Source organism: Stegostoma tigrinum, chromosome 1, assembly GCF_030684315.1.
Source record: "Stegostoma tigrinum isolate sSteTig4 chromosome 1, sSteTig4.hap1, whole genome shotgun sequence".
Lineage (NCBI taxonomy): Eukaryota > Metazoa > Chordata > Chondrichthyes > Orectolobiformes > Stegostomatidae > Stegostoma > Stegostoma tigrinum.
In genome coordinates this window covers 179,320,366-179,342,502 of record NC_081354.1, presented here as the reverse complement: position 1 = coordinate 179,342,502, position 22,137 = coordinate 179,320,366, and the positions used below count along the sequence as shown (strand labels likewise).

Here is a 22,137-nt window from a genome sequence, read left to right as displayed (position 1 = left end):
TTCTGAACAGAAGCAGTCATTGGTTTGGAAGGTGCTGTGTAAGGGGCCATAGTGAATTTCTACATCTTGTACACACTGCTGCTACTGAACGTTGGTGATGGAGGAGGTGGATGCTTGTGGAAGTGGCACCAATCAAGCAGGCTGCTTTGTCCTGGATGGTGTCAAGCTTCAGTGTTGTTGGAGTTGTATGCATCCAGGCAAGTGGGGAGTATTCCATCAGATTCCTGATTTGTGGCTTGCAGATGGTAGAAAGGCTTTGGAGAGTCAGGAGGTAAGTGAGTCACTGTAGGTGTCCCAGACTGTTCTTGTAGCAATAGCATGTACGTGACTGATCCAGTTCAGCTTCAGAACTGAGTTTGCTTAGTGGTTAAACTTATGACCCTATTTGAGGATGTTAAGCCCCAGTCATAGTGACTCTAAACACATATATCTACTTTAGTCAATAATTTGAATATAATTGAAATAAGGAAAAACAATCTATCTCCTGACAAAGGCTGCAGTTCTGAAGATTATATTTAGGATTTCCTTATCAAGTTAAACAGCAACAGTTATTCAATGCTTTCCTGTCCAAATACCATACCTATTGAAATTTATTTTCTCTCTGCAGAAAGAGGTCAGCAATTTGACAACACTTCTCTTGAAAAATGTTTGCTTTTGTCAATCTTGTCTTCTGAAAAGATCTGCTTAGCTGTTAATTATGTGCTAAGCAAGGCATCAAAGAACAGATCTGTATCGTTAGAGAGGTTACCAGTTAACTGGAACTGAATATTTTGTTATATTTTCCCAACGTCTTGCCATTGCCCATGTTGTTCTGGGCCTGGGAAAATTCCTCCCTATTTATTGTGAAATATGAAGGCATGTAGAATTCATACATTTTGCATTCAATTTTACAAAAGAAGGACAATGTAGATGCATTTAAGAAAGGAAAAAGATGGTTAATCAAAGTAGATAATGACATGTGAAAATATTAATAAATTCTGATAGGCTGAACTCAAGGTCAAGGAAAGAAATCAGAGGAAACAGAAACTTGTTTTAATTTTTTCAACTTTTGACAATAATTCAAATTGGACAGTGACTGAAGTTATATCAATAAAGAATTGTAAATAGGTAACTGCACCCAAGTTAGGCTAAGATCAGTTGTATCAAATTGCCAATGAAGGTATTAACATTGATAATCCCAACATGAAAGTCGGAGAGGCGATGGCCCAGTGATATTATTGCGGGACTGTTAATCTATAGACCCAGATAATGTTCTGGGGACACAGATTTGAATCCTACCATGGCAGATGGTGAAATTTGAATTCAATAAACATCTGGAATTAAGAATCTAATGATGACCATGAGTCCATTGTTGATTGTCAGGAGAAATCCATCTGCTTCACTCATGCCCTTTGGGGAAGGAAACTGCCATCCTTACTTGGTCTGGCCTACATGCAACTCCAGACCCACAGCAATGTGGTTGGCTCTTACTGCCCTCATTTAGGGATGGGCAATAAATGCTACCTGGCCAGCGACGCCCTTGTGCCGTGAATGAATAAAGAAAACAGAAATAGACTCACATAGCTGCATTTTCCCCATCAAACAGAGCAGATTCCTAAAATGGCAGGATTGAGATGAAGACAGATGGGGAAGTGCAACAGTGCGAGTTTTTCTCCTTGGTGAATACCGATATAAGGTACTCATTAACAATCTCTTCCACTTCCTGTGGTTCCACACATAACTAACCTCCTATGTCCATGGATGGGCCTGTTCATACAGGCTACTAGACTACGTGGGATTGAAGTTCACACAGAAGAAGTATTAGAAATCCTTCAGAGGGTGAAGATAGATAAGGCCCCTGGGCCAGGTGGGATTTATCCTCGGATCCTCTGGGAAACCAGGGAGGAGATTGCCGAGCCTTTGACATTGATCTTTAACTCGTCATTGTCTACAGGAATAGTGCCAGATGACTGGAGGTTAGCAAATGTGGCTCCCCTGTTCAAGAAGGGGAGTAGAGACAACCCTGGTAATTATAGACCAGTGAGCCTTACCTCAGTTGTTGGTAAAGTGTTGGAAAAGGTTATAGGGGATAGGATTTATAATCATCTAGAAAAGAATAAATTGATTAGGGATAGTCAGCACGGTTTTGTGAAGGGAAGGTCGTGCCTCACAAACCTTATTGAGTTCTTTGAGAAGGTGACCAAACAGGTAGATGAGAGTAAACCGGTTGATGTGGTGTATATGAATTTCAGCAAGGCGTTCGATAAGGTCCGCCACAGTAGGCTATTGTACAAAATGCGGAGGAATGGAATTGCGGGAGATATAGCAGTTTGGATCGGAAATTGGCTTGCTGAAAGAAGACAGAGGGTAGTGTTGATGGGAAATGTTCATCCTGGAGACCAGTTACTAGTGGTGTACCGCAAGGGTCGGTGTTGGGTCCACTGCTGTTTGTCATTTTTATAAATGACCTGGATGAGGGCGTAGATGGATGGGTTAGTAAATTTGCAGACGACACTAAGGTCGGTGGAGTTGGGGATAGTGACGAAGGATGCTGTAGGTTGCAGAGAGACATAGATAAGCTGCAGAGCTGGGCTGAGAGGTGGCAAATGGAGTTTAATGCAGACAAGTGTGAGGTGATGCACTTTGGTAGGAGTACCGGGAAGGCAAAGTACTAGACCAATGGTAAGATTCTTGGTAGTGTAGATGAGCAGAGAGATCTCAGTGTCCATGTACACAGATCCTTGAAAGTTTCCACCCAGGTTGACAGGGCTGTTAAGAAGGCATACGGTGTTTTAGCTTTTATTAATAGAGGGATCGAGTTCCGGAACCAAGAGGTTATGGTGAAGCTGCTGCACTTGGATTATTGCGTACAGTTCTGGTCACCGCATTATAAGAAAGACGTGGAAGCTTTAGAAAGGGTGCAGAGGACATTTACTAGGATGTTGCCTGGTATGGAGGGAAGGTCTTACGAGGAAAGGCTGAGGGTCTTGAGTCTGTTTTCGTTACAGCGAAGAAGGTTGAGAGGTGACTTAATTGAAACATATAAAATAATCAGAGGGTTAGATAGGTTGGATAGGGAGATTCTTTTTCCTAGGATGGTAACAGCAAGCGCCAGGGGACATAGCTTTAAATTGAGGGGTGAAAGATATAGAACAGATGTCACAGGTAGTTTCTTCACTCAGAGAGTAGTGAGGGAATGGAACGCTTTGCCTGCAACTGTAGTAGATTCACCAACTTTAAGTACATTTAAGTCGTCATTGGATAAGCATATGGACGTACATGGAATAGTGTAGGTTAGATGGGCTTGAGATCGGTATGACAAGTCAGCACAACATCGAGGGCCGAAGGGCCTGTACTTTGCTGTAATGTTATATGTTCTATTCATTCCCCTGCTACTCTCTTCACATGTGTATTCAGATTTATATATCTTTTGCCCAATAGAAGAGCTTGGAAGAGAGTATAACAGGGATGGGAGGGATCTTTGATTATGTTGGTTGCATTCCCCAGGGAGCGAGAAGTGTAGAAGGAGTCAATGGATGGAAGGCTGGTTTGCATGACAGACTGGGCTGTGTTCACAACTCTCTGTAGTTTCTTGAGGTCTTGGGAAGAGCAGTTGCCATATCACTCTGAAATGCATTCAGATAGCATGCTTTCTCTGGTGCACATATAAAAATTGCTAACAGTCTTGGTGGGCATGTGAATTTGCTTAACCTCCTGAGGAAGTAGAGTCATTATTATGCTTTACATAGAACATAGAACATTACAGCACAGTACAGGCCCTTTGGCCCTCGATGTTGTGCCGACCTGTCATACCAATCTGAAGCCCATCTAACCTACACTATTCCATGTACGTCCATATGCTTATCCAATGACGACTTAAATGGACCTAAAGTTGGCGAATCTACTACAGTTGCAGGCAAAGCGTTCCAATCTTTCTTGACTGACACAATGTGAGTAAACCAGGACAGATTGTTGGTTATCATCGCTCCCAAGCATTTGACACTCTCGACCATTTCCACCTTAGCACCACTGATGCAGACAGGGGTGTGTTCTCCACTCCGCTTCCTGAAGTCGATGACCAGCTCCTACATTTTGCTGACATTAATGGAGAAATTGTTGTCTTTACACTGTGCCGCTAAGTACTCAATCTGTTTCCTGATTTCTGTCACGTTGTTGTTTGAGATCTGGCCCACAACAGTTGTCATCAGCAAACTTGTAAATGGGATTCGGGTGGAATTTGGCCACACAGTCGTGAGTGTATAAGGAGTGTAATAGGGAGATGAGTATGCTGCCTTGTGGGGCAGCGATGTTAAGGATTATGATGCAGGAGGTGTTTTCACCTATTCTTACCGATTGGAGTCTATTGGTCAGCAATTTGAGGATCCAGTTAAAGGCAGAACTGTAGTCGATAAGAAGGAGCCTGAAGTAGGAATTCTTATAATCCAAATGTTCCAGGGATGAGTGTAGGGGCAAGGATGGAGTCTGCTATGGACATGTTATGCCAGTAGGTGAACTGAAAAGGATCAAGGCAATTTGATAGGCTGGAGTTGATGTGAGCATAACATACCTTTCAAAGCACTTGGTAATCAAGGAGGTCAGAGGCAATGGGCACTAGTCATTGAGGCATGCTGCATGATTTTTCATTGGCACCAGGATGACGGCGATCTTCTTGACGCAGATGGGGTCTTCAGAGTGTGGTAAGGAAGGCTTAAAGATGTCTCCCACCAGCTGGTCCACGCAGGATCTGAGTGCATGGCTAGGAAATCCAAGAATGCCAGTCGCTGGAGGAACAGGGGCGGTGGAGGTATACAGTACTGACATCTGTAGGTTTCCTTCCAAGTCACTCACTATCCTGATGACAAGTGTAGCTCGGTCAAAATCCTGGAACTCACTCTCATGCATTCTGGGTCAATCTACAGCACATGCTCTGCAGTGGTTCAAGAAAACAGCTCACCACCACCTTCTCAAGGGAACTAGTGATGGGCAATTAGTGCTGCCCCAGCCAGCAATGCCCATGTCCTACGAGTGAATAAAAAATATTCTCATAAACCTCCTCCTCACAGGCAGCAGCATCAAAAGAGAAAGGAAAATGCAGAGACGGATAACAGCAACAATAGAATAGAACAATACAGTGCAGAACAGGCCCTTCAGCCCTCGATGTTGCGCCGACCTGCGAACTAATCTGAGCCCCTCCCCCTACACTATCCCATAAGAGCAGGAAGGGCAAGCACCCAGAGACACCAGCACTGGTAAGAGCCAAAGGGGCAAATGCAGAGACAGTAGCACTGAAAAGACCAAAAGAGATGATCACCTGAGACAATGGCCCCTTAAAGAGTGGGAGACAGGAGATTCAGAGACAGCAGTGGCGTAAAGAACTCTCTCATGCAGTTCAGCCCAGAGTGGAATGGCTGCATTCCGTGAGAAATGAAATTAAGACATCCAGAAAAACAGATAATTGATTGGTTGGTAAATATTTTAACTATTCGTCTTTTAAAATTGAAATGATTTATCCACATTTATGAGGTTCTGCTTGCTGTTATAAGGCTTACTGCCAATAATAAATGGTCAAGCAAGCCCAATTTATAATTGCATGGGATTAAGAGTCAAACACATGCTGATACTCTCTCCCTGAGTGACAATGAGCCAGTTGTATTCTCACAACAATTCAGCAAAATTCATGGAACTTTTCAAGTGTCAGCTGACAATTTTACAATTTTCCACTGGAGAGTTTAAACTGAAGTTCCTGGGTTGCTAGTATGGAAACACAGAAGACTTAAATCTACTCTGAATGTTGATGTAAACTATCACTCAAAGCATGATGAAGAGCTCTTAAAGAAGTAAAAGGGTCAGCTAACTAAGTCTTTTTGTTCATTCATTATCAATTCACTATTCACCAATAAACAGATCACTGACAGTTGTTTAGAACACTCTAGCATTTCTCGATACCTGTGGTGATGAAGCCACCTTATTCTTTTTCTGTTGTAGTTTCTCACCGATCTTCAGCCGTAATGTGTTCAGCACGAGCTCCACAACTCCTGGGGAGCATTGGGCAACCTTGTGAACTACGTCATCGGGAATGTAGAAGTTGAGTCTATTGAAAACTTTCCTACATTAGGAATGAAAAGAAACTTACATTTTCGACAATGCAATCAATGTCTTAGACTCCTTGAAAGGATGTTGGCAGTATATTCAATGATCATTTTCAAAATGTGTTCAATAAATCCTTGAAAACGGTGCCAAAATTTCAAAGCTGTGGGGTGTAGTAGTGCAAATATGTATACTAGGGGCATGTCTGCAGGCTGGCTGGTATATGTTTAAATTAATATTTACTTTACCACTCTAAACAAGGGACTCATCAATCCTGTTCTACAGCAATAGTTCCTATTGTGACGCTTAAACAATACTTTTTTCTACTGATATAACAAGGTGTCGAGCTGGAAGAACACAGCAGGCCAAGCAGCATCATAGGAGCAGGAAAGCTGATGTTTTGGGCCTAGACTCTTCAGAAATGGGGGAGGGGAAGGGGGTTCTGAAATAAATAGGGAGCGAGGGGGAGGCGGATAGAAGATGGATAGAGGAGAAGATAGGTGGAGAGGAGACAGACCGGTCAAAGATGCAGGGGTGGAGCCAGTAAAGGTGAGTGTAGGTGGAGAGGTAGGGAGGACATAGGTCAGTCCAGGGAGGACGGACAGGTCGAGGGGTCAGGATGAGGTTGGTAGGTAGGAGATGGGGGTGCGGCTGGAGATGGGAGGAGGGGATAGGTGGAAGGAAGCACAGGTTAGGGAGGACCGGGTGAGCTGGGCTGGTTTTGAGATGCGGTAGAGGGAGAGGAGATTTTGAAGCTTAGGAAGTCCACATTGATAACATTGGGCTGCAGAGTTCCCAAGCAGAATATGAGTTGCCGTTCCTGCAATCTTTGGGTCACATCATTGTGGCACTGCAGAAGGCCAAGGATGTACACGTCATCTGCAGAATGGGAGGGAGAGCTGAAACGGTTCGCGACTGGGAGGTGCAGTTGTTTAGTGTGAACTGAGTGTAGGTGTTCTGCAAAGCGGTCCCCAAGCCTCCGCTTGGTTTCCTCGATGTAGAGGAGGTCACAATGGGAACAGTGGATGCAGTATACCACATCAGCAGATGTGCAGGTGAACATCTGCTTTATGTGGAAAGTCTTCTTGGGGCCTGGGATGGGGGTGAGGTGTAGGCGCAAATGTAGCATTTCCTGTGATTGCAGGAAAAAAGTGCCAGGTGTGGTGGGCTGGTGGGGAGTGTGGAGCGGACAAGGGAGTCATGGAGAGAGTGGTCCCTCCGGAAGGCAGATAAGGGTGGGGTGAGAAAAATGTTTTTGGTGGTGGGGTTGGATTGCAGATGGTGCAAGTGTCGGAGGAGGATGCGTTGGATCTGGAGTTTGGCAGGGTGATACGTTGAGGATCGTCATCCAGCTCTACACCTTGTTATCTCAGATGCTCCAGCATCTGCAATTCCTACTATCTCTGAGACAATTTAACCCCACTGCGAAGCCTCTTCTAAGGATGAAGAAGTTACCCTCCTCCCTCCGGGAAAACCTCAGTGGATCTCTCTCCCACTGCAACTCCCTCGTAATCTCTTTGGCCTTGAAACTGCTCGACCATGTCCCGAAGCAAACCAGATACTACAGCCACATCACCTTTCATAGTGTCTACGTACAGAAGCAGATCATCCCTAATGGACGGCAGTACACATTCAAACCTTCCCAATTTGGCCCCAAATGGGACAATGTCTACATTCAGAACATTGAGACCCTTCAGAAGCGTTTCTCCCCGCAACTCCTGAAGCACACACTCGCAGCAATGCGCCAGCATTTCCAGGCACTACAATTAAGCCTACCACAGCTCATAGCCTCCCTCTCCCAGACCTGCAAAGGACCTCTCCTGTTTTTCATTCTTCGTAGGATCCATAACCTGAACTCACAATTCTACTCAGTTTTCGTGGACACAAAACCATAAGTACAGTAAACTTTCTGGTGCCTACCACCCAAAGGGGCTTTCTCCACCTCCTAAAACCCCAACCCTACCCAGCACTTTCCCCACAATGTGCCCGCCGCCATTGGCCATGTGGCTACAGTCACATCCTCCGCTGCCGGATACACCACTTCTGGGACAGCGAATGACACCACCTACATTTCCGAGTCCAATACCATAGAAAACATTAAGGACACACCTACCACCACCGCTGCTGCAGCCTCCTGCCCCACTCCGCCCACCACAGATGCTGATGCAACTCCGCCCACCACTGCCGACACCGCCTGCACAGCCAGCGGCTCCAGAAGAGACAGCAGCACCCAGCCTTGCCGAGTCTTCAGCATCCCCAGACCTCCCTCTTACTGAGGACGAACGGTCAGTCCTCAGTAAAGGGCTCACTCTTGTCCCCCTCCACCCACACATCAACAAATCAACAAATACCAGTCACACTTGGACATCGAGCAGTTTTTCCGCCGCCTCCACCTCCGTGCTTACTTCTTCAACTGTGAGCCTAACCCTCCCACTACTGACCTCTTCTCCCACCTCCAACGCAACACCTCCTCCTGGACACCACCCCAAGGCCTCCTACCCTCCCTCGACCTCTTCATCTCCATCTGCCATCGTTTCATCAATCGCCTCAAATTCTCCACCACCTCACCAACTTCAACCTCGCCACACACACCATGCAGCCCTCCACTCCAATCCCAACCTCACCATAAAACTGGCGGACAAGGGAGGCGTAGTTACAGTGTTGTGTACTGACCTCCACATCACCCAGGCCAGATACCAACTCTCCAACACCTCGTACTACCGCCCCCTTATGACCCCACCCCCAAAAACCAAACCATCATCTCCCAAACCATCCACAACCTTATCACTTCAGGTGACCTCCCACCCATAGCCTCCAACCTCATCGTTCCCCAACACCGCACTGTCTGCTTCTATCTCCTTCCCAAAATCCACAAACCTGGCTGCCCTGGTCGACCCACTGTATTCATCTGCCCCTGCCCCACTGACTTATCTCCACCTATCTGGACTCTATTTTCTCCCCCTTGGTCCAGGAACTCCCTACCCACGTCCGTGACAACACCCATGGCCTCCAACTCCTCCAGAGCTTCCAATTCCGCGGTGCCCAATACTTCATCTTTACCATGGAGGTCCAGACCCTATGCACCTGCATTCCCCATACAGATGGCCTAAAGGCCTTCTGCTTCTTCCTGTCCCACAGGCCCGACCAGACTCCCTCCACTGACACCCTCATCCGCTTAGCCGAACACGTCCTCATCCTCAACGACTTCTTTTAATTCCTCCCACTTCCTACAAAGGGGGAGGTCATGGGTACCCGCATGGGCCCAAGCTATGCCTGCATCTTTATAGGTTACGTGGAACAATCCCTCTTCCATACCTACACTGGCCCTAAACCCCACCTCTTCCTCCGTTACATTGATGGCTGTATTGGCGCTGCCTCCTGCTCCCATGAGGAGCTCGAACAGTTCATCCACTTCACCAATACCTTCCACTTCAACCTTAAGTTCACCTGGAACATCTCTAATACCTCTCTCTCCTTCCTGGGCCTCTCTGACTCCATCTCCAGCAACCACCTAGAAACCGATATTCATTTCAAGCCCACTGACTCTGACAGCTACCTAGATTACACCTCTTCCCACCCACCTTCCTGCAAAAATGCCATCCCCTATTCCCAATACCTTCTCCTCTGCCGCATCTGCTCCCAGGATGAGGCATGCCACTCCTGTACACCTGAGATGTCCTCGTTTTTCAAAGACCGCAACTTCCCCCCCTCAGTGGTCAAGAACTCCCTCGACCGTGTCTCCCTTATTTCCCACAAGTCATCCCTCACACGCCCTTCGCACAACAAAAACCAAAACAGAATCCCCCTCTTCCTCACATACCACCCAATCAACCTCCGGATCCAACGGATCATCCTCCGACACTTCCGCCATCTGCAATCTGACCCCACCACCAAAGACATTTTTCCCTCCCCACCCTTATCTGCCTGCTGGAGGGGCCACTCTCTCTGTGACTCCCTTGTACACTCCACACACCCCTCCAACCCCACCACACCCGGCACTTCTCCCTGCCCCTACACCTTCCCCCTCATCTCTATCCCAGGACCCAATAAGATTTTCCACATCATGCAGATGTTCACCTGCACATCTGCTGATGTGGTATACTGCATCCGCCGTTCCCATTATGGCCTCCTGACATCAGGGAAACCAACCGGAGGCTTGGGGACCACTTTGCAGAACACCTACACTCGGTTCGCATTAAACAACTGCAGCTCCCAGTCGTGAACCATTTCAACTCCCCTCCCATACCGTAGACGACAGGTCCATACTGGGCCACCTGTAGTGCCACAATGATGCGACCTGAAGGTTTCAGGAACAGCAACTCATATTCTGCTTGGGAACTCTGTAGCCCTATGGTATCAACTTGGACTTCACAAGCTTCAAAATCTCCCGTCTCCCGACCACATCTCAAAACCAGTCCAGCTTGTCTCCGCTTCCCTAAACTGTTCTTCCTCCCACCTATCCCCTCCTCCCACCTCAAGCCCCATCCCCATCTTCTACCTACTAACTTCATCCCATCCCCTTATATTTGGCTGAATGTATATTCTTGGAAACCCCAACTTATGGTGATGAGATCTAGTGGGGTGTTAATTCTCAGACTTTGATAAATGGTGCTTCAGAGAAACAAACAGAGGGCAATGGCTGTTGTTCCTGAGCCAGTAATCTCAGACTCTGACTACGTTTAAAGTCCTCCCGGGACTGACCTATCTCCTCCCTACCTCACCACCTACACTCACCTTTACGAACTCCAACCCCACCTCTTTAACTTGTCTGTCTCCTCTTCACCTATCTTCTCCTCCATCCATCTTCTATCCGCTTCCCCCTCTCTCCCTATTTATTTTAGAACCTCCTTCCCCTGCCCGATTTCTGAAGAAGGTTCGAGGCCCAAAATATCAGCTTTCCTACTCCTCTGCTGCTTGGCCTGCTGCTTCATCCAACTGTACATCTTGTTATCTCAGATTCTCCAGCATCTGCAGTTCATACTATCGCTGAAACAACTTTTTTTCAACTAAATGGTTATGAGGGTTGAACCAATTCATTTCCTGTTCAATTCCGTCACTGGCCAGAAAGAAAATGCTTGAACTGATGAAAGGCAATGACATTACCAAACATACAGATGTCAGATTGTAAACAGCTCTGTATCAAAAACAAGATAACAAAGTGTAGAGCTGGATGAAGACAGCTGGCCAAGTAGCATCTCAGGAGCACAAAGGTTTCGGGCCCAGACCGTTCATCAGAGAGGGGGATGGGGTGAGGGTTCTGGAATAAATAGGGAGAGAGGGGGAGGCGGACCGAAGATGGAGAGAAAAGAAGATAGGTGGAGAGGAGCGTATAGGTGGGGAGGTAGGGAGGGGATAGGTCAGTCCATGGAAGACACACAGGTCAAGGAGGCGAAATGAGGTTAGTAGGTAGGAAATGGAGGTGCGGCCTGAGGTGGGAGGAAGGGATGGGTGAGAGGAAGAACAGGTTAGGGAGGCAGAGACAGGTTGCGCTGGTTTTGGGATGCAGTGGGGGGAGAGGACGAACTGGGCTGGTTTTGGGATGCGGTGGGAAAAAGGGTGATTTTGAAGCTGGTGAAGTCCACATTGATACCATTGGGCTGCAGGGTTCCCAAGCAGAATATGAGTTGCTGTTCCTGCAACCTTCGGATGGCATCATTGTGGCACTGCAGGAGGCCCATGATGGACATGTCATCTAAAGAATGGGAGGGGGAGTTAAAATGGTCCGCGACTGGGAGGTGCAGTTGTTTATTGCGAACCGAGCGGAGGTGTTCTGCAAAGCGGCCCCCAAGTCTCCGCTTGGTTACCCCAATGTAGAAGAAGCCACACCGGGTACAATGGATACAGTATACCACATTGGCAGATGTGCAGGTGAACCTCTGCTTAATATGGAAGGTCATCTTGGGGCCTGGGATGGGGGTGAGGGAGGAGGTGTGGGGGCAAGTGTAGCACTTCCTGCGGTTGCAGTAGAAAGTGCCAGGTGTGGTGGGGTTGGAGGGCAGTGTGGAGCGAACGAGGGAGTCACGGAGAGAGTGGTCTCTCCGCAAGGCAGACAAGGGTGGGGATGGAAAAGTGTCTTGGGTGGTGGGGTCGGATTGTAGATGGCGGAAGTGTCGGAGGATGATGCGTTGTATCCGGAGGTTGGTGGGGTGGTGTGTGAGAATGAGGGGGATCCTGTTTGGGCGGTTGTGGCGGGGGCCGGGTGTGAGGGATGCGTTGCGGGAAATGCAGGAGACACGGTCAAAGGCGTTCTCGACCACTGTGGAGGTAAGTTGCGGAACTTGAAGAACTTGGACATCTGGGATGTGCGGGAGTGGAATGCCTCATCCTGGGAGCAGATGCAGCGGAGGCGGAGGAATTGGGAATAGGGGATGGAACTCCCTCCCACTTCCCACAGACAATGGAGGTGGCCATGGGCACCCGCATGAGCCCCAGCTATGCCTGCCTTTTTGTAGGTTAGGTGGAACAGTCCCTCTTCCGCACCTACACAGGACCCAAACCCCACCTCTTCCACCGTTACATTGGTGACTGTATCGGCGCCGCCTCTTGCTCCCCAGAGGAGCTCGAACAGTTCATCCACCTCACCAACACCTTCCACCCCAACCTCAAGTTCACCTGGGCCATCTCCAACACAGCCCTCACCTTCCTGGACCTCTCAATCTCCATCTCGGGCAACCAGCTAGCAACTGATGTCCATTTCAAGCCCACTGACTCCCATAGCGACCTAGAATACACCTCCTCCCACACACCCTCCTGCAAAAATTCCATCCCCTATTCCCAATTCCTCCACCTATTATGCTTTCAAGTTTGTCCTTCCAAAATGAATCACCTCACACTTTTCAGAGTTAAACTCCATCTGCCACTTCTCAGACCAGCTCTGCATTCTGTCAATGTCCTTTTGTAACCTAGAACAGCCCTCCAACTGTCCACAATGTGACCCATCTTCGTATCATCTGCAAACTTGCTAATCCACCCTTCCACTCCTTCATCCAAATCATTTACAAAAATCATAAACAGAAGAGGACCCAGAACAGATCCTTGTAGTACACAACTCATACCAGAGCACCATGTTTCCAATTTTTAAATTCATTCACAGGATGAGGTTATCACAGCTTGCACCAACATTTATTGCCCATCTCTAGTTGCCCAGAGGGCAGTTAAGAGTCAACCAGATATGAGTTACTACTAACTGTCAGGAGGAGTCACATATATGGCAGACCAGGTGAGGATTTTTTTTTCCCAGATTCTTTAATTGTATTCAAATTCCACCATCTCCTGTGGCAGGATTCAAATGTGAGGTCCCAGAATAATATGAGTGCTCTGGATTAACAGTCCAGCGGTAATACTATGGTTGGGTGCTTCCATGATTAATGGATTTGTTTGTCTTTTTGCATTGTTAGGCTGTAAGTTCCGAATGAGTTCTTTGAGGTCTGATCAAAATGTTTATGAAAAGACATGTGCGCTTCAATATATAGCTAATTTATTGGGTTAAAATACTCACTACATGTATGAATTAATAATTATTACCTTATAGTTAACTCAGCCACATTAGGGGCATTTAAACAGTCCTTGGATAAGCATATGGATGATGATGGGATAGTGTAGCGGGGGGGGGGCTTAGATTAGTTCACAGGTCGGCACAACATCGAGGGCCGAAGGACCTGTTCTGCGCTGTATTGTTCTATGTTCTATATACGTTGAAGCTAAATGATTAGACTACTGAGGTATGTGTAAACAACTGAGTCTCATATGGCCTTTCTGTCCATCAGTGACAGTGGCACTTGGAGCTCTGTCGCAGAATTCCCAGTACCAGTCTTGCAAACCCTAGCGCAATGGTGAAAGTCTAACGAGTGGGGCAAAGTGTCTGGTATTAATACTATGCTGACATGCTGTTAGGGCCATGGTATGTTTCTCCTGCCAGATGTGGGAAATCAGTGAGCAGTCTAGTGTCCTGGACAACTACATCACAGGAAGTGTGTCCAGCTCACCGACCTCATAGACCACATGGTTTGGTTGGAGAAGCAGCCGGACACACTGCGGTGTATATAGAGGGAAGAGAGATTAGACTAGTTTAGATTCCCTACAGTGTGGAAACAGGCCTTTCAGCCCTACAAGTCCACACTGCCCCTTGAAGCATCCCACCCAGACCCATCCCCCTATAGCCCAAACACCCCGGAACAGTACGGGCAATTTAGTATGGCCGATCCATCTAGCCTGCACATCTTTGGACTGTGGGAGGAAACCGGAGCACCCGGAGGAAACCCATGCAGACACTGGGAGAATGTGCAAACTCCACACAGACAGTTGCCCGAGGCTGGAATCAGACCTGGGTCACTGGCGCTGTGAGGCTGCAGTGCTAACCACTGAGCCGACGTGCCGCCCTGATAGAGAGTGATAGGTACTAACTTTAGGGAGGTGGTTACACCCAGGTCCAGTCAGAGATGGGTGACCACCAGGAGAGGCAGGCAGGTAATGCAGGAGTCTCCTGCGGATATTCCCCTTTCAAACAGATATACCATTCTGGATACAGTTAGGGGGATAGCCTATCAGGAGACAGTATGTGCAGTAGCCAGGTCGGTGGCATCACAAATGGTTCTACTATAGAGCAGGGCAGGGCAAAGTCCAGGCAAGCAATAGTCGTAGGTGACTTGATAGTCGGGGGCAAAGACAGGCATTTCTGTGGCCATGAACAAGACTCCAGGATGGCGTGTTGCCTCCCTGGTAGCAGGGTCCTGGATGTCTCTGAGCAGGTGTAGGACATCCTGAAATATGAAGGAAAATGGATAGAAGTTATTGTTCCACACTGGCACAAATGACACAGGAAGGAAGAAGGAAGAGGTCCTATGAAGACAATTTAGGGAGTTACGTAGAGAGCTAAGAAGCAGGACTACCAGGGTAGTAATCTCAGGATCACTACCTGTGTCATGGGCTAGTGAGGCTAGGAACAGAGAGAGAGAGTACAGTTTAACATGTGGCTAATGAGCTGGTCTAGGAGGGAGGGCTTTAGAAATGTGAATCATTGGGATGTCTTCTGGGGAAGGTGGGACCTGTACAAGGGTGGGTTGTGTCTGAACTGGGTGGGCACCAATATCTTGGGTGGGAAGTTTGTGACAGCTCGCAACAGGCCAGTAAGTGCAGGGGCTGGGGCCAAAAGAGAGACTGAGATGTGCATAGTGCAGGGTAAGAGCAAGCAGAGGGAAGTTGTAGGTTTCAGAGGGACTGGGGGTTTGGACTGTAGTTACTTCAATGCAAGAAGATAACAGATAAGTCAGATGAACTAAGGGCATGGATTACTACATTGAATTATGATTTTATTGCCATGACAGAGATATGGTTAAAGGAGGTACAGGGCTGGCAGCTTAGCATTCCAGGGTATTGCTGTTTTAGACGGAACAGAAAGGGATACAAAAGACGTTGGAGAGTTGTATTGCTGATTCGGGATCACATCACAGCTGTGTTGAGGGAGGACACATCGGAGAGATGTTGAGTGAGGCATTACGGGTGGAGCTCAGGAATACGAAGGGTGAAATCACAATGTTGGGAGTTTTCAGGAGACAGAGGAGCGGATATATAATCAGACACTGGAACTGCAGGGCAGTTGTGGTTGGTAGCTTCAAATTTTCTGTTATTGACTGGGACTCCCTCAGAACTAGGGGTTGGATGGAGGGCAATTTGTTAGAACTGTCCGGGAGGGATTTTTGAGTCAGTGCGCTGACAACCAAATAAAGAGGAGGCCATTCTAAACTTGGTATTAGGGATTGAGCAAGGACAGGGGATCAATGTTTCAGTTGGAGAGCATATTGGACTTAGTGGCCATAACGCCATAGGGTGAAGGTGTTTAATTGGGCACGGATCAATTACATCCAAATTAGATGGAAATTGGGGAATGTGGATTGGGAACAGTTATTTGAGGGCAAATCTACATCTGGCATAGCTACAAATTGAGGGGTGATAGATTTAAGACAGATGTCAGAGGCTGGTTCTTTACTCAGAGAGTGGTAAAGGCATAGAACGCCCTGCCTGCCAATGTAGTTAATTCAGCCACATTAGGGGCATTTAAACAGTCCTTGGATAAGCATATGGATGATGACGGGATAGTGTAGGGGGAGGAGCTTAGATTAGTTCACAGGTCGGCGCAACATCGTGGGCCGAAGGGCCTGTTCTGCGCTATATTGTTCTATGTTCTATGGCATGTGGGAGGCTTTTAAAGACCAGTTGATTAAAGTGCAGGAAATGCATGTCCCTGCAAAACTTAAGGACAGGAATGGCAGAATTCAGGAATCATGGATGACAAGGGAAATTGTAAGCTTAGTCAAAAGGATAAAGGAAGCATAGGCTACGTCTAGACAGCCTCAAAATGATGAATCCCTTGAGGAGTATGGGGAACTTAGGAAGGAACTAAACGTGGAATTAGGAAGGCTAAAAGGAGCCATGAAATATCGGTAGCCAACAGGGTCCAGGAGATACCCAAGGTTCTTAAGACATATATTAGAAGAAAGATGGTCACAAGCGAAAGAGTGGATCAACTCCAGGAAAAAGAAGGGAAGTTATACATGGAGCTACAGGAAGTGGGCGAGATCCTTAACGAGTATTTTGTATCAGTGTTCATCAAGGAGAAGGACTTGACTTATGTTGAGGTCAGGGTTGAGTGTATGAATACTCTAGAAAATGTCAATATATTAAAGGAGGAAGTTTTGGGAATCCTAAATTGTATTAAGGTAGATAAGACCCCAGGACCAGATGGGATCTATCCCACATTACTGCAAGAGGCAAGGCAAGAAATAGCTGGGGCATTAGCAGATATCTTCACATCCGTTAAGGGCAGCATGGTGGCACAGTGGTCAGCACTGCTGCCTCACAGCACCAGGGCCCCAATTAGATTCCACCCTCGGGCGACTACTTGTGTGGAGTTTACACATTCTCCCCGTGTCTGCATGGATTTCCTCCAGGTGCTCCGGTTTCATACCACAGTCCACAGATGTGCACGTTAGGTGAATTGGCCATGCTAAATTTCCCATAAAATTCAGGGATGTGTAGATTAGGTGGGTTACAGGGGGATGGGTCTGGGTGGGGTGCTCTGAAGGTCAGAGTGGACTTGTTGGGCCCAAGGGCCTGTTTCCACTCTGTGGGGATTCTATGATTCTATGATCCTCCTTGATCAAAGGTGACATTCAAGAGAACTTGAGATTAGCCAACGTTGTTCCCTTGTTTAAGAAAGGAAGCAGGGATAATCTAGGAAATTATAAAGTGGTGAGCCTGACAATTGTGGTGGGAAGCTCTCGAAGAAGATACTGAGGGACAAGACACATTCACATTTGGAAGAAAATGGAGTAGTTAGTATTACTAGTTAGTAGACGGGTAGCATGGCTTTCTATGAGGAAGGTCATGTCTCAGCAGCCTAATTGAATTTCTTGTAGATGGGACTAAGATAATTGATGAGGGAAGGTTTAAGGATGTAGTTTATATGGACTTTAGAAAGGCATTTGATAAAGTCCCACATGGCAGGTTGGTACAAAAATTAAAATCACATGGGATTTGGAGTGGGCTGGCCAGATGGTTACAAAACTGGCTTGGTCGTAGAAGACAGAGGGTAGCAGTGGAAGGATATTTTTCAGAATGGAGACCGATAACTAGTGGTGTTCCACAGGGATCAGTCTTAGGTCCCCTGTTTTTTGTAGTATACATAAATGATCTGGAGGAAGGTTTGGGTGGTCTGATTAGCAAGATGCAGATGATACCAAGATTGGTAGAATTGCTGATAACGCCAAAGATTGTGAAAGGATACAACAGGATATAGATAATTTAGCGACTTCGGCACAGAAATGGCAGATGGAATTTAATCCAGATAAATGTGAAGTGATGCATTCTGAATATCAAACTTAGGTGTGAATTACAGTGTAAATGGCAGAACCCCTAAGAACGTTACTATGCATATGGATCTGGACATGCAGAAACACAGATTCCCAGAAGTGGGAACACAGGTGGCCAAGATGAATGAAAAAGCATGTGGTATGCTTGCCTTTATTAGCCAGGGCATGTAGTACAAGTGTTGGCAAACCATGCTGCAGCAATATAAAACCCTTGTTAGGCTGCACTTGAAGTACTGTGTACAGTTTTGGTTGCCACACCACCAGAGGAGAGTGGAACCTTTGGAAAGGTGCAGAGAAGGTTCACCAGAATGTTGATCTTGAGAGCATTGGCTATGAGGAAATGTTAAAAAGACTAAGGTTGTTTTCATTGGAAAGACAGTGGCCGACAGGAAGCCCAACAGATGTCTACAAAATTATGAGTGCGTACAGGGTGAATGGTCAGAGGCTCTTTCTCAGAGTTGAAGTTTCAATTACAAGGGAGCACAAGTTCAGGGTGAGAGGGGGAAAGTTTAAGGGAGATGTGTGAAGGAGGTTTTTCACACAGAGAATGGTCGGAGCCTGGAACACAGTGCTAGAAGAGGTGGTGGAAGCAGGCACAGTAGCGACATCTAAGAGGCATCTGGACGGTTACATGAATAGGGAGAGAATACAGCGATATGGACCAGTAAGTTCAGTAGATTTGTTTTTAAATTTGTTTGGCCATGATGATTAGCACAGGCTTGGAGGTCTGAAGGGCCTATTCCAGTGCTGTACTTCTCTTTTGTTCTTATTACCATTTTGTCACATTTTCAATATTTCCAAACCTTCCACTATGCAGAAAAAAAGTTGAAAAATGCCTCCAGGTGGCTCCGTGTTAGCGGCATAAGGTCCTTTTATGGTACAGCAGTAGTGTCCCAAACTCTGGACAGGGAGGCTCACCTGTTCAACAGGTGTGTAATAACATCCTTCAATAGGTCATTAGGAAAAAATAGGTTGAATAAAAAAAGTTTCCCCAGGCAGCTAGAATTACCTTCCTACTAAAACAGTGTGTTTTTGCACGAGGCCTGCTCTCATGTATTTTCTACTTTATTAAGTCATGTCCATTTAATCCTTAATGATTAACCTTAATGGTCTGGTTTTGAGGATTCAGTTTTAAGCCCATCACTACACTTTTGAAAAATTATAATCATCCAAGTGATATTCATAAATCTGGAATCCGATTTGGTACCTGGTTAAAAAGTAATCTAACATTTGTAATGTTATCATGAATTTAAAACAAAACTTTGGTAAAGTTTTAGTGATAATGGGAACTGCAGATGCTGGAGAATCCAAGATAATGAAATGTGAGGCTGGATGAACACAGGAGGCCCAGCAGCATCTCAGGAGCACAAAAGCTGACTTTTCGGGCCTAGACCCTTCATCAGAGAGGGGGATGGGGTGAGGGTTCTGGAATAAATGGGGAGAGAGGGGGAGGCGGACCGAAGATGGAGAGAAAAGAAGATAGGTGGAGAGGAGAGTATAGGTGGGGAGGTAGGGAGGGGAGTTTTGTTTTTACAGAGTTTAAAGAGTGTCTACTGCTAAATTTGAAAGTGGTTCTTCTGTCTGGCTTTCATGCCTGTCACTAGCTGGCTTAAGGTTTCAAAAGAATCTGTTTTTTAAAAGGATCTGTGCTGGCCTATTGTACCTATTCCCACCTGCTGCTGTTTTCAACTGCAATTCAATTCTGCACTGCAATCTCCTGCTACCTAAAAAGGTGTGTAGAAGCAGAAGGACCTAGTTGTAGACAAACATAAGACATTAAAACTGTCAGGTCGAGCAGTTAGTAATGTTTGCCCATCACTAACTGTCCAGAGGAAATTCACATTGTCAACAACATCATAATGAGTCTGGTGTTACACATAGGTCAGACCAGGTAATGATGGCAGATTTCTTTCCCTCCAACACATTAGCAAAGCATTGAGTGGGGGACTCAACTACTAGGGGTCATGTGTTCAAAGTGAGAGGAGGAAAGTTTATGGAAGATATGCTCGGAAATTTCTTTACGCAGAGTGTGATGGGTACCTGGAACGCGCTGCCAGCGGAGGTGGTAGATGCAGACACGATAGTGTCTTTTAGGATGTACCTGGACAGGTACATGGATGGGCAGGGGGCAAAGGGATATAGAACATAGAACAGTACAGCACAGAACAGGCCCTTCAGCCCACAATGTTGTGCCGACCATTGATCCTCATGTATGCACCCTCAAATTTCTGTGACCATATACATGTCCAGCAGTCTCTTAAATGACCCCAATGACCTTGCTTCCACAACTGCTGCTGGCAACGCATTCCATGCTCTCACAACTCTCTGCGTAAAGAACCTGCCTCTGACATCCCCTCTATACTTTCCACCAACCAGCTTAAAACTATGACCCCTCGTGCTAGCCATTTCTGCCCTGGGAAATAGTCTCTGGCTATCAACTCTATCTATGCCTCTCATATAGATCCTTAGAAAATAGATGACAGGCTTAGACAGAGGATCTCGATCGGCGCAGGCTTGGAGGGCCAAAGAGCCTGTTCCTGTGCTGTAATTTTCTTTGTTCTTTGTTCATATCCATTTTTAATGACAAATTAATGGGTTTCACAGTCACCATTGTTCTGAGGAAGGGTCCCCAGACCCGAAACATTAACTCTGATTTCTCTTCACAGATGCTGCCAGACCTGCTGAGCTTCTCCAGCAATTTGTTTTTGCTTCTGATTTACAACATCCACAGTTCTTTCCCTTTTATCTATTTCAGACTTTCATTGAATTCAAATTTCACAATCTAAGATGGTAGGATTTAAATGCATTTCCCCAGAATACTGATCTCAGGTTCTTGATTGCAAACAATTACCACTACATCACTGCCTCCTCCTCAGGTGTTATTAATACAGCCACAGACTGCAGTAACAAGCAGTAGTATTTATACTTAGACAAATATCTAGTTAAACCTCAACTGGAATGATGTGCAGTTATGGGTTTACACTTTAGGAAAGATGTGAATGCATAGGAGATTTTGTTGAAGAGACTTAGGAAAATATTTCCAGGGATAAGGAACTTAAGACAGGAAAATACATCGGAGGACTGTACTAGTTTCCTTGGACAGTAGAGAAGGACAAACCGTTACCTCTCATAAAAGGATTGTGAACATGAAGGCAGAGGTACAAGGTAATTGGCAAAAGAGGGAAATGTAATGTGACAAAAAAAACACTTTTGACACAATGAGTAGTGAGCGTCTGAAATGCACTGCCTGAAAGTGTAGCAGAGGCATTTGTAGTTCTGGCTTTCAAGAAGGCATTGGTTGATTATTTAAATAGAAACAAAATTCGGGATGATAAGGGAAAGGCAGAAGATTGGTGCTAAAGTCATAACGCTCATTCAGAAATCTGGTTGAGATACAATCGGCTAAATAGCCTTCTGCACTGCAACAGTTTTGTGGCTTCAAGGTCGCCAAATTTGCAACCTTACCCTGCAGATTGTATCCTATTTTCAGATTACTCCAGCCATGTGTTCTGTACTCATCTACTCATCTAGTATGAGTTTACAAGTCCCAGGCATTGTGGACCCTATATGCTGCTGGTAAAATTTCACTGTCATTGGAAAATGCCTGCTGCAGCTATCGCTCACTTATAGTTGCAGTTGTGATCTTGAAAATTGGGACTTGAAGTGATAGTTTTAAGTGAATTTTTGATTTGATTACATATTGTCACATGTACCAAGATTCAGTGAAATATTTTGCATGCTACCCAGATATATCATACCTTGAATAAGTACAGCAAAGTAAAAGAATAGAATGCAGAATAAAACGTTACAGCTACAGGGAAGGTGCGGAGAAAGATCAATTTTAAGAGATCCGTTCATAAGTTTGATAACAGCAGGGAAGAACTGTTCTTGAAGCATAATCTCCCTAAGGAACTGATGTCAAAGCCAGCATTAGGTTCCTGTGGACATTTCCCTTATGAAATAAACAGTATACAAGTTGAGGTTCTGTGTCATGCATGTTCAGTACTCATTCCTGGTTGAAATAAATTGCAAAATTAAAATCAATCATTGAACATACAGAAACACCAATCTGACTCAGTCAAGCAGTGCTGTCCATCTGTGGATGATTTGTTGCCACTCTTGCTTGATGGGTTTTGTGATGCTGATATATCTAATCTCTAGATTCTACCAGGTGTGGGCTGGTGCTGCTTGGAAGCTGAGCTTG

At 46.1% G+C, this 22,137-nt stretch overlaps 2 protein-coding genes across 2 annotated transcripts in view; one reads left to right on the top strand and one right to left on the bottom strand.

Annotated features, from left to right (window-relative positions):
* Positions 1-22,137, top strand: part of LOC125457394 (disintegrin and metalloproteinase domain-containing protein 12-like) — a 130,441-nt gene that overhangs the window by 11,280 nt on the left and 97,024 nt on the right. The gene's annotated exons all lie outside the window — the stretch shown is intronic.
* LOC125456241 (sperm flagellar protein 1-like) overlaps positions 1-22,137 on the bottom strand; it is a 62,175-nt gene that overhangs the window by 25,723 nt on the left and 14,315 nt on the right. The window contains exon 3 of the mRNA XM_048539191.2: positions 5,926-6,085. Coding sequence (XP_048395148.1) covers positions 5,926-6,085 — 160 coding nt within the window. The remainder of the gene's footprint in view (positions 1-5,925; positions 6,086-22,137) is intronic.